Source organism: Rhineura floridana, chromosome 6, assembly GCF_030035675.1.
Source record: "Rhineura floridana isolate rRhiFlo1 chromosome 6, rRhiFlo1.hap2, whole genome shotgun sequence".
In the NCBI taxonomy this organism is placed as follows: Eukaryota; Metazoa; Chordata; class Lepidosauria; order Squamata; family Rhineuridae; genus Rhineura; species Rhineura floridana.
In genome coordinates, this window is record NC_084485.1 from 6,166,735 (window position 1) to 6,178,869 (window position 12,135).

Here is a 12,135-nt window from a genome sequence, read left to right on the forward strand (position 1 = left end):
GCCAACTCTGGCACTAGTGACCACTGCTTTTGTCCCGCCTGTATCTGTTTCAATACCCCCACGGGAAGTGAAGCAATGGACTGAACTAGGAGCGATCCTGAAACGTTTCTGGTATGCCCCTGGAATCCAACCCGTATGCGGCACAATAGTGAAAGCATGCCACATTTGCCAAGCCAACGGACCAGCTTTACCAAACAGGGCCCCACAAGGGGGTAGACCCGTGCCGGCTGCACCTTTTACTCAGCTCCAAATCGACTTCGTTGATCTCCCTAAGGCGGAAGGAAAGAAACATCTTCTAGTCATGGTATGCCCTTTAACAGCATGGGTAGAGGCATTCTCAACCACAAACGCTACGGCAACAACGGTGGCCAAAATATTACTGAAAGAAGTAATACCGCGGTTCGGAATTCCAGAGGTAATAGACTCAGACCGAGGAACACACTTTACAGGACAGATTTTGACAAAAATTGAAGAAGGTCTGGGAATTAAACATGTGTTCCATACCGCTTACCATCCACAATCATCCGGAGCGACGGAAAGACAGAACCGGGAAATTAAGACAGCGTTGGCTAAGTATACTCAGGAAACAGGCTTAAGGTGGCCTCAGGTACTCCCTCTCGTTCTTTTCCATTTGCGTACCCGCCCTACCCGGGCGTTAGGGCTTTCACCGTTCGAATTAGTGTATGGCAGGCCTCCCACAAAAGGGGGGTGCTTGCCAAATGTGGAGGTTTCACTATTGGGGGGGGATCACATAACTGTATCCCAGTATCTTTCCTTGCAGACCAGGCTCCGGGAACTGTGGAAAGCTGCCGGATCCACTAAGACGGTACCCCTTGAGGACCAGGTGCATCCATACAACCCCGGGGACTTTGTTTGGGCAAAGAAATTCGTGAGGGGCGATTCCTTGCAGCCAAGATACACGGGACCACATCAAGTCCTGTTGACTACACAAGCTGCTGTTTTCCTAGAAGGACGAAAGTCGTGGATACACCATTCCCACGTAAAGCCAGCTGTAGTAGCGGCACCGCCACCACCCCAGGTCCCCAAGATACGGTTGCAGAGGAACGAAGAAACCGGCCAGTGGCAGGCGGCACAATTCCCTTTCCAGAACGCGGACATTGAATAAGACATCAACACAGAAATGCTCCAACAAACAGAAAGGATGTCTATTTACTTATGGGGGATGACTGTGTTAGCTCGATATGCCTTACCCCTTTGCTGCCCCCCAAACGTGAAGATATGCAATGATAATGATTATTACTACCTGAAAGACTTTGGACGAACAATCCCAAAAACACGGGATTGCCCAGACCCTTTTCTTTACGATGTAAATCAGATAAAGGAAGGGATAGTGAAGGCTGACATAGCGGGACGGTTGTGTCATAAAACAGCCGTTATCTTGCAACATAATTATACTGGCCGCTGGGTAACGCATTGCACCCAGGCTGAAATCGAATGGCCTATTAGACTTGCACTTCGATGCTGGCAATATCGACATATGCCTAATTACGGCTGCCCTCCAGAGGTAGACATAACATCTATAAGTTCAGAATATAACATGCTTACTTTCCAGGTTAAATATGGAACAACCCAGCCCAAGATGGCAGAAAGACCAAAGTTTTGTGTAGGTATTGGAGAACCATCATGTTATGCATGGCTAAAAGATAAACTGGGCGCTCAGAAACCCATACAAGACAAGGTGACACAAGCTACACAAACCAGGAAAACATGGGGCGGGTTCAAACATAGAAACACCAAAAGAGGCGATGGATGGGACGGAAACACTTTTGTTGCCTTAATGGAAGAAACAGCTCCGGAAAAGGGCACCTGTTATGTTTGTGCACACACCCCACCGCACGGACAGGCGGGAGTCCCCTTGACGGGGGCCCCATTGCCGTTAAATGACTATCTCTCCTTCGCCTCACATTCCAGCTCACAGGAACTAGAAGGGGGGTTGGTTCTTAGTGGGCCCATCGCTAGATCAGTATGCGTAGGCAGCGGAAGCCAGCCAGCGGGAGGGATGTTATGCGATGGCTTAATTCACTCTACAAAACCAGGTAATTGGTCTTTTATAAATGAAACACGAAAAGCAGCGGGTTTAACGTGGCTTTCTATTTGGCAGCATTTGCTACACCTGACTTTTGCGGACCACCATTTAGTACCTTTCCTTACAGATCTAGTGGATCATCAAACCCCAGCTGGACTCTGGTGGCTTTGTGGGCACTCAGCGGTAAGGAAATTACCAGTAACGGGCTCCTGGACCTGTACTTTGGGAAGAGTAGTTCCAGGACTCCGGGTTTCCTCCACATTGCCTACTCTGCGTCGCCGTAACAAAAGGAGCACAGGGGAGGCAGTGCTGAGAGGTTTCTTTCCACAGTATGGCGCAGCCAAAACATACCAGGAGCTCATAGAATTGTCTCAAGCTTTTGAGCGTTTTACGAATGATTCGGCCATTGCCTTTTCGGATCTCACCAACGAACAAGGGCAAATTAGAACTGTAGTTCTCCTGAACCGACTCACAATGTCCCCTTTCAAAAAACCACAGCCAACTTACATGGAATTGGCTTTGAGACCGGCTTGGCAATCCAAACAAGGTGATGCAGCTACCTGAGAGACTAACTAGTCTCTCAGGGCTGAAAGGGGGGATTGTTGTGTTCAAATTGAAACCCCTGTGTTAATAAAACTATAGTTCACTGGTCTTATCTAAACCAGCTTAGGCTTCATGAGAAATAGAACCAGAGTGGCATTTATCCGACTTTCGGTATAAAATGTAGATTTATTTCCTTGTGACCTGACCCTTACCGACATTCCAGTGGCTCACATAATAAAAGCCGGATTACGCTGGAGACTCCCCTACTATGCATTTCATACCGTATATATGCTTATGGCTTTGCTTATTACTGTCAAAATGTTTCACACAGAAATGTCAAAGGCTGCTTTATTGTCCCTCATAGCTCTCGAGTTGTATCCCTCCCTTTTGATATGCAAGACGAAATAATACCATGTCTGTGTTTAAGTTAGAGGGCGCCCGGTTGCAATTGAATCTCCTCTTCCCATGCGCCTTTGTCCGTGTTCTGCATAGTGCTTATCTCAAGGACATGTGAAATATGTAGACAAGTTGACAGTGCAATGTTTCCACTTTGTTCTTCTCCTGTACCCCTTTTTGTGTTTCTCACATACGTCCTAAAGCTAGGGCAGTTAGCAATTGTTTCTTTATGTTTTATGACGTGAACATGATACTGTAAACTTCGGGGTAAACCTATATAAACCCCCATCTATCAATAAACGCGGTTCCCATGCTCACCTGCTTTGGCTTGTAAGTATTGGGTCCCCTTTGCAAAGGCTTTGTTTTGTGTTGTTTGATCTCTGATAGTGGGTTCATTTTTACTCAGCTCCGCACTCTCCCGGGGTGTAATAAGTGAGCTGGGGTAACAGGACAGCTTGCGTGTTGGGTTTGGATCTAACAATCTTATTGAGGAATAAAAGACTATTGGATTTGGAGGGCCAATAATTTGAAGTGGGGATGGCATGGATATCTATGGTATGACAAAGTAAAAGTAAATGTAGACTTTAACAATCATTTTATAAGACGTCCTCTGTTGAAAATATGGAATAGATATAAACCAAGGTTTTATTCGAAAATACCGTTATGTGTCTCAAGTCAAGAAGCGTTTTATAGAAGAGAAATGGCTGGAAAAGAGAAATGGTTAACTTATCAAGAACTATTAGAAAATGTACATGGAGAATATACAATGAAAGAGAGAGAACAAGTGACAAAGGAAGGATATAGTTTTCAATGGTTTGCCTATTTACAATTGTTAGAAAGATATAAAATGGACAAGAAAATGTATGGGTTTGAGTAAATCTGATTTTGAAATAGGACTGTGTACAAATGATGAAAATATAATTGCGAAAATGTATAAACTCTTATTGAAAATGGATATGGAGGAAGAACAAGTAAAAGAGTGTATGGTAAAGTGGGCAAAAAATTTTGGTTATAATATACAAATGGATCAATGGGAAAATATGTGGAAAAAAGGTTTGAAATTTACACTATGCTATAATCTTAAAGAAAATTTTTATAAAATGATGTACCGTTGGTACATGACTCCAGAAAAGTTGTCAAAAATGTATAGTAATGTTTCTAATGTTTGTTGGAAATGTAAACAACAAGAAGGATCATTTTATCATATGTGGTGGTTATGTAAAAAGGCAAAATCATTTTGGGCACAGATAGGTAGGAAGATGCAAAAAATTCTAAAGATAAATATTCAGTCAAAACCAGAATTTTTTTTATTGGGTTTTATGGATAAACAAATAGAAAAGAAATATGGAAGAATAATATTATATATGATTACGGCAGCAAGATTATTATATGCACAAAAGTGGAAAATGGAATCAACACCAACAATGGAAGAATGGCTATTGAAATTAATGGACTTAGTAGAAATGGATAAATTGACATGTTTACTTAGAGAAAAGTCGACGGATACATTTCTTAAGGAATGGAAGCCTCTCTTGGACTTTTTGTTGAAAGATCAAAATAAAATGATGATACTGGGATTTGACGATTAATTAAGACAGCCTATGGAGAAAAGGGATTCTGTATGTATATATTAAGGGACAGGTTTGATGTATATTATATACTTATAGCTGATCTGTGACAAATCGGAAGTCAACTATTTTATTTTCATTTTTTGTTATTGTATTGTTATGTTTTTTTGACTTTGTTTTGTTTGTTTTTGGAAAAATTTGAATAAAAATTATAAAAAAAAAAAGGAAAGGGTGTGAGACAGGGGTGTATTATATCATCCTATTTGTTTAATCTGTACGCAGAGCATATCATACGGAAAGCAGGATTGGACCAAGATGAAGGAGGTGTGAAAATTGGAGGGAGAAACATCAATAATTTAAGATATGTAGACGATACCATACTACTAGCAGAAACCAGTAATGATTTGAAAAGAATGCTGACAAAAGTTAAAGAGGAAAGCACAAAAGCAGGACTACAGCTGAACGTCAAGAAGACTAAAGTAATGACAACAGAAGATTTATGCAACTTTACAGTTGACAATGAGGACATTGAACTTGTCAAGGGTTATCAATACCTCAGTACAGTCATTAAGCAAAATGGAGACAACAGTCAAGAAATTAGAAGGAGGCTAGGATTAGGGAGGGCAGCTATGAGAGAACTAGAAAAGGTCGTCAAATGTAAAGATGTATCACTGAACACTAAAGTCAGGATAATTCAGACCATGGTATTCCCGATTTTTATGTATGGATATGAAATTTGGACAGTGAAAAAAGCAGGTAGGAGAAAAAACAACTTGTTTGAAATGTGGGGTTGGAGGAGAGCTTTGCGCATACCATGGACTGTGAAAAAGACCAGTAATTGGGTGTTGGGACAAATTAAACCAGAACTGTCACTAGAAGCTTAAATGATGACACTGAGATCATCATACTTTGGACACATAATGAGAAGCCCTGATTCACTAGAAAAGACAATAATGCTGGGAAAAACAGAAGGGAGCAGAAAAAGAGGAAGGCCAAACAAGAGATAGATTGATTCCATAACGGCAGCCTACAGCCACAGACCTGAACTTACAAGATCTGAACAGGGTGGATCATGACAGATTATCTTGGAGGTCACTGATTCATAGGGTCGCCATAAGTCGTAATTGACTTGAAGGCACCTAGCAACAACACTACTAGCAATTAGGACCTGCAACAAAATATTGCAGTGTATCATCTTCCTTTAAAAAAAAAAGTTTTATACCATATATATGTGAAATACAACTTAAATTGTATTACAAAAATAGAGATCTTAGGTTATAGACTTTTCTTGAGGATTTCTTCAAATATGTCTTTAAATCAAAGGTAAGTTATAGGGGTTCTGGTTCTGGCCACTGTGAAAACAGGATGCTGCACTGCCTTTAGCCTGATCTAGCAGTGTCTCCTATTCAAAGTTCCAGCCAGCCATTTTTATTATCTATTTTATGAAAAGCATTTCTATCCTGTTCTTGTGAACTATTTCTTGCAGTGCAGTAAGGGCTTTTCTCTTACGCACACTCACTCTCTCACGAACATTCAACATTCTGTGACAACTGATCATACTCAATCCTCACTGGGCTGTTTTGGGTTTTGGGAAGGGGGGAGAGGATTGTCACCTTAGGTTTGACTTCCTTAAAAAAAGGTTTTTTGTACTTTTGCAAACTTTCAAGTGGCCTCGAGCACTGATACCTGTCCCTCACATTGTCTCAGTGGCCCCATTTGACTCAATTTCTATTGGCACTCGTTGCTTGAGTTTGCTAATAAACGGAATGACGATTTATGATAAACGGAGGGCCTGCTTGGATCTCTGCGGTTTAAATGGAGCACAAGGAGGAGGTGGTCTCTAAGGTGTCAGGGATGCCTGAACTTGCTTCGTTCCAGATTCCCCCTCCCCCAATTTTCTTACCTCTCCATCGGCACTCTCAGTTGCCATGCATGGCTTTCTCGCCTGCTGGCTAAGGCGCTGAATAGTAGGTGCTTCCATGCGGCAGGAGCAAAGGGGCAACTCCTCAAAGCGCTCCGTCTCCAGTGAACTTGTCTCATTAAACACCCCTGTGATAGGGAAGGAGGAGAAAAAATAGGACCTGGAAATGGTTGCTTTCATGTAGAAAACCCTCCCCTCTCTGCTCTCTCCCACAGTCTAGCCCACAGGCCAGGAGCTCTCTAAACTTGGCAACACCCAGGCTGATCCAGCAACTCTGTGGTTGCCAACATAATTTGTCTCCATGCTGCTCCATCTCCTGGTCTCACAAGTTCCATTCAACACCCTCTTCTACTAGCCATGATCCAAAAACGGTCTAAGATGCTTTGCTGCCTGAGGAGGAAACCACCTTTAACTAGGCATTTATATTAGTTGCAAGGGGTGGTATCCAATGCTAGCCTAACTAAGAGCAGACCTGTTAAATAAACCTAAATTAGGCCCCATCTGCACTATACATTTAAAGTGGTATTATACCACTTTAAGTAGTCATGGCTTTCCGCAAAGAATCCTAGGAGCTGTGGTTTACTAAGGTTGCTGAGAGGAGACCCTATGCCCATCACAGAGCTACAACTAACAACACACAGACAATTGGCAACCAGAAAAATCAGTTTTAAATCTTGGTTATGGATGGGTGTGCATGGGGTGGTCCATATTCCTAAATGAAGTGTGTGAGTGTCCTCAAACTCTTGCTGGGTTGAAGAGCAAGGAGACCTCATTCTGCATTTGTTATCAGATGACACCATGCCACCATTAAAAAAAATACCACTGCCAACATAGAAAGTGTTACTGATTCTCTGGGAAATTTGATCACTGTCCAATAATGGGTGATCAAGCGACAATATCTGATTGATGCAGCTGGCTGGGAGTGATGGTAGTTGCAGTCTAACAACATCTGAGGTCTTGAGGGTGAAGAACTCTGGATCACCCTTCCGCAACCTGGTGCCCTCCAAATCTTTTGGACTACAACTCCTGTCAGTGCTGGCTAGGGATGATGAGGGTTGTAGACTAAAAGATCTGAAGGGGACCAGGCTGGGGGAAGGCTCACTTCGGAGGTGGCAAACAAGCCCTGCTCAAAGCCGTCCACCCACAAATCCGTATCGGAGGTTGAATTTGGACCACACTGGCTGTTCCTGTTGGATTTCAAAGTGACTGGAGAGGGAAGGCAGGCACGCACTGGCATCGTTGGGGGACAGTGCCCCCTCATTGGGCAGCTCCAAACAGCCAAGAGGCACCTCTGTATACTCACTCTGTGTGGTTGAAGGACCACCATTCAGCCCTGGGAAAGGAGAAAGAGAAAGTGAATGCCTGAAGGAAGAAGAAAATGACTGTGCCAGCCAGATGCCTCTCTGCTTATTTTCAAATCAAAGCTCAACTGCCATTTTATCCAGTTTTTTTTGGGGGGGGGGAATTGCAGTGTGTTTTCTATTTGAGATCTGACCCTCCTGAACAGTTTTGGTGCCATCTTCAAACATGGCTTCCTCACAGCTCAGTCCAGAACCTTTGTGAGTAAGTTAAGTTGCACTGGTTGCCTCATAATCCCGGGAGGATGCCACTGTTTAGAACACACGCGTCTTCAACTGTTGTCCATGACCTGGTAACCTCCAGGCTGGATTACTGTAATGCACGCTATGCGGGGCTGCCCTTGAGGTTGGCCTGAAACCTGCAGTTGGTGCAAAATGTGGCGGCACAACTGCTCGCTGAGGCAGGGTATCGCCAACATGTCACCCCACTGCTAAAAGAATTGCACTGCCTGCCCATTAGCTACCAGGCCAAGTTCAAGGTTCTGGTTTTGGTATACAAAGCCCTATACAGCTTGGGACCAGGATACCTCTTGCAGATACCGTCATATCAGGAGGTCCATTCTGCACAACATAGGAAGCGGGCCTTTAGCAAAGTGGCACCTACCCTTTGGAATTCTCTGCCCTTAAATATTCGGCAAGCACCTTCTCTGTTATCTTTTCAGCACCTACTGAAGACCTTCCGCTTTCAACAAGCCTTTTAAGTACAGACCTTATCCCAGTCTGCATAAATGTTGGAACTGCTTTTTAAAATATTTTTGATGTTTTGTTTTAATATGTTTTTTAAAATGTTTTAATATATTTAAAAATGTGTTTTAAAGATGTTTCACAGTGTTTTTAGTGTTTGTTTGCCACACTGGGCTCCTTTTGGGAGGAAGGGCGGAATATAAATGTAATAAATAAATAAATAACAGACTGTTAAGCCCTAACGTAAAAAGAACCCTTCCAGATTAGGCCCAAGAGCCATCTAAGTCCAGCATCTTGGCCAACCATAAGAACATAAGAAGAGCCTGCTGGATCAGGCCAGTGGCCCATCTAGTCCAGCATCCTGTTCTCACAGTGGCCAACCAGGTGCCTGGGGGAAGCCCACAAGCAGGACCCGAGTGCAAGAACACTCTCCCCTCCTGAGGCTTCCGGCAACTGGTTTTCAGGAGCATGCTGCCTCTGACTAGGGTGGCAGAGCACAGCCATCATGGCTAGTAGCCATTGATAGCCCTGTCCTCCATGAATCTGTCTAATCTTCTTTTAAAGCCATCCAAGCTGGTGGCCATTACTGCATCTTGCGGGAGCAAATTCCATAGTTTAACTATGCGCTGAGTAAAGAAGTACTTCCTTTTGTCTGTCCTGAATCTTCCAACATTCAGCTTCTTTGAATGTCCACGAGTTCTAGTATGATGAGAGAGGGAGAAGAACTTTTCTCTATCCACTTTCTCAATGCCATGCATGATTTTATACACTTCTATCATGTCTCCTCTGACCCGTGAGGTGGATTTAGATCAATACTGAACAAGTCTGACTGCCATTCTGCTCTCAACAGGGAGTCACGTAGACAAGAAAGAAAAGTGCTGTTGTAGTGAAAATGTGCCAAGGACACTGATATTGCAGGAATGGAGGGAGGATGGATGGTACAGGGGGGTATAGCATTATTGTAGCAATGTAACTGTTGCCATGCTTGTGACGGAAGAAGAGGTATATAACTGTCTGTAACTAACCACCATTTTGAGGAAGAGAGTAGAGGCCTGTGCTCTACTCTGGCTAAGCGCTTAGCTAAATAAACAACCTTAAAACAGGCTTTGGCTTCATTATTAAATCTCCTCAAAAAGAACTCAGTCGTAAATTCCACGACACCCGCCTTTTCTCTAAACTAAAAAGCCCCAAATGCTGCAACCTTTCCTCGTAAGGGAGTCGCTCCATCCCCTTGATCATTCTGGTTGCCCTCTTCTGAACCTTTTCCAACTCTATAATATCCTTTTTGAGATGAGGCGACCAGAACTGTACACTGTATTCCAAATGCGGCCGCACCATAGATTTATACAACGGCATTATGATATCGGCTGTTTTATTTTCAATACCTTTCCTAATTATCCCTAGCATGGAATTTGCCTTTTTCACAGCTGCCGCACACTGGGTCGACATTTTCATCGTGCTGTCCACTACAACCCCGAGGTCTCTCTCCTGGTCGGTCACCGCCAGTTCAGACCCCATGAGCGTATATGTGAAATTCAGATTTTTTGCTCCAATATGCATAATTTTACACTTGTTTATATTGAATTGCATTTGCCATTTTTCCGCCCATTCACTCAGTTTGGAGAGGTCTTTTTGGAGCTCTTTGCAATCCCTTTTTGTTTTAACAACCCTGAACAATTTAGTGTCGTCAGCAAACTTGGCCACTTCACTGCTCACTCCTAATTCTAGGTCATTAATGAACAAGTTGAAAAGTACAGGTCCCAATACCGATCCTTGAGGGACTCCACTTTCTACAGCCCTCCATTGGGAGAACTGTCCGTTGATTCCTACTCTCTGCTTCTTAACCAATTCCTTATCCACAAGAGGACCTCTCCTCTTATTCCATGACTGCTAAGCTTCCTCAGAAGCCTTTGGTGAGGTACCTTGTCAAACGCTTTTTGAAAGTCTAAGTACACTATGTCCACTGGATCACCTCTATCTATATGCTTGTTGACACTCTCAAAGAATTCTAATAGGTTACTGAGACAGGACTTTCCCTTGCAGAAGCCATGCTGGCTCTGCTTCAGCAAGGCTTGTTCTTCTATGTGCTTAGTTAATCTAGCTTTAATAATACTTTCTACCAGTTTTCCAGGGACAGAAGTTAAGCTAACTGGCCTGTAATTTCCAGGATCCCCTCTGGATCCCTTTTTGAAGATTGGCATTACATTTGCCACTTTCCAGTCCTCAAGGAATGGGTCCCTTCTAAGGGATCGTTTCCCTCTTCCTCAGCTGGATGCTCTCCTTCCCCGAGACCATCGTTGTCCATGATAGCAGGAGAGCTATCATCATTGGAGTGGGACACAGCTATAACGTCCCTGAAGGCCTCCTCCACACACCTCTCTGCCTCTCTCAGCTTTTCCAGGTCCGCCACCTTGGCCTCAAGGAAATGAAGTCGTTCCCGGAGAGCCAGGAGCTCATTGCACCCAGAGCACACCCACGACTTCTGTCCAACAGGCAGATAGTCGTACATGCTGCAGGCGGTGCAAAACACTGGAAAGCCCCCACACCCCTGCTGGCTTCTTACCTGCATAGTTTTGTTTAAGGTTTATTACGTCAATGGGTTGGAGACTGCGGTTTAGTTGAGGTCAGGGAACAGACGGGCAGAGTGGGGGGCCCTGGCCTCCTCGCCCTGCTGCCGAACTCACTCTGCTGCTTAACTCACCTTGACGCTTTGTCAGCTGGGGCTCCCTCTAGCTCGTGGAGCAGGCTCCCTCACTAGGGTGCTCTGACTTTATATGTGTGGCTGGTTCCTCCCAGCTACTGCTGCCAGCCATTGATGTGTTACTTGAGACTGATGGCTATCAGCTGGGGCTTAACTCTTTAGTATTCTCTCAGGCTTCCTTCCTGAGCGAGGGGCGGGGCTGTTTAAGCTTTTGGCTGCTTTTAATCTCAGCAAGGGGCTGCGCCTTCCAGGCAAGTCTTTTGTGTTTGTTGTTTTCCCACCTAGAACAGCCTGACCTTTCTTTAACCTAGGGAAACAGAGCTTGTGGTTGTGTTTCAGGAAGGCTGAAGCTGCCCTTTTTAGCAAGGACTGAGCTGACTCTCTCCCTGTATGTATCGGTGGAGTTTCCTTTTCCCTCTTCTCTCTGACTGGAATTTAGCCTTGTTTACAGTGTCCCCTGAAGCTTTCCTGCTAGGGTGGTGTTGAAAACTAGCTTTCTATACGCTTCTTTCTCCTAGGATCTGTCTCCTAAGATATAGTTTTTTTCAGGATTTGGCTCCTAGCTCAGGGTGACCTTGGGCTGCCCTTATTAGTTATTGCTCTGAGCTGTTTTACTTCAATTAAATAATGGAATAAATGGGAGCTACTTACCCTCTTTTTGCTCTGCTGCTTAACTCGCCTTGATGCTTTGTCAGCTGGGGCCCCCTCTAGCTCGTGGAGCTCACAGAAAGCCCACAAGCAGGATCTGAATGCAACAGCACTCTCTCCACTTGCAATTCTCAGCAACTGGCATCCGGAGGCATACTGCCTCCCAGTAGTAGAAGCAGAACTATCATCACTAGCAGCCACTGATAGCCTTATCACCCATGATTTTGTCTAAACCCTCTTTTAAAGCCACGTAAGTTAATGCTCATCAC

General features: G+C 44.1%; 1 protein-coding gene across 6 annotated transcripts in view; it reads right to left on the reverse strand.

The window, feature by feature from the left end:
- The window catches only part of LOC133386993 (histone-lysine N-methyltransferase EHMT2-like), a 69,680-nt gene that overhangs the window by 49,063 nt on the left and 8,482 nt on the right, over positions 1-12,135 (reverse strand). For 3 of the 6 annotated variants that reach the window (XM_061630870.1, XM_061630869.1, XM_061630873.1), the window contains exons 4-5: positions 7,779-7,808; positions 6,458-6,603 (exon numbers count right to left, since the gene is read on the reverse strand). In XM_061630870.1, coding sequence (XP_061486854.1) covers positions 6,458-6,603; positions 7,779-7,808 — 176 coding nt within the window. Of the gene's footprint in view, positions 1-6,457; positions 6,604-7,778; positions 7,809-11,218; positions 11,275-12,135 lie in introns of those variants that run through there. The other 3 variants (XM_061630874.1, XM_061630875.1, XM_061630871.1) reach the window with 3 other exon arrangements.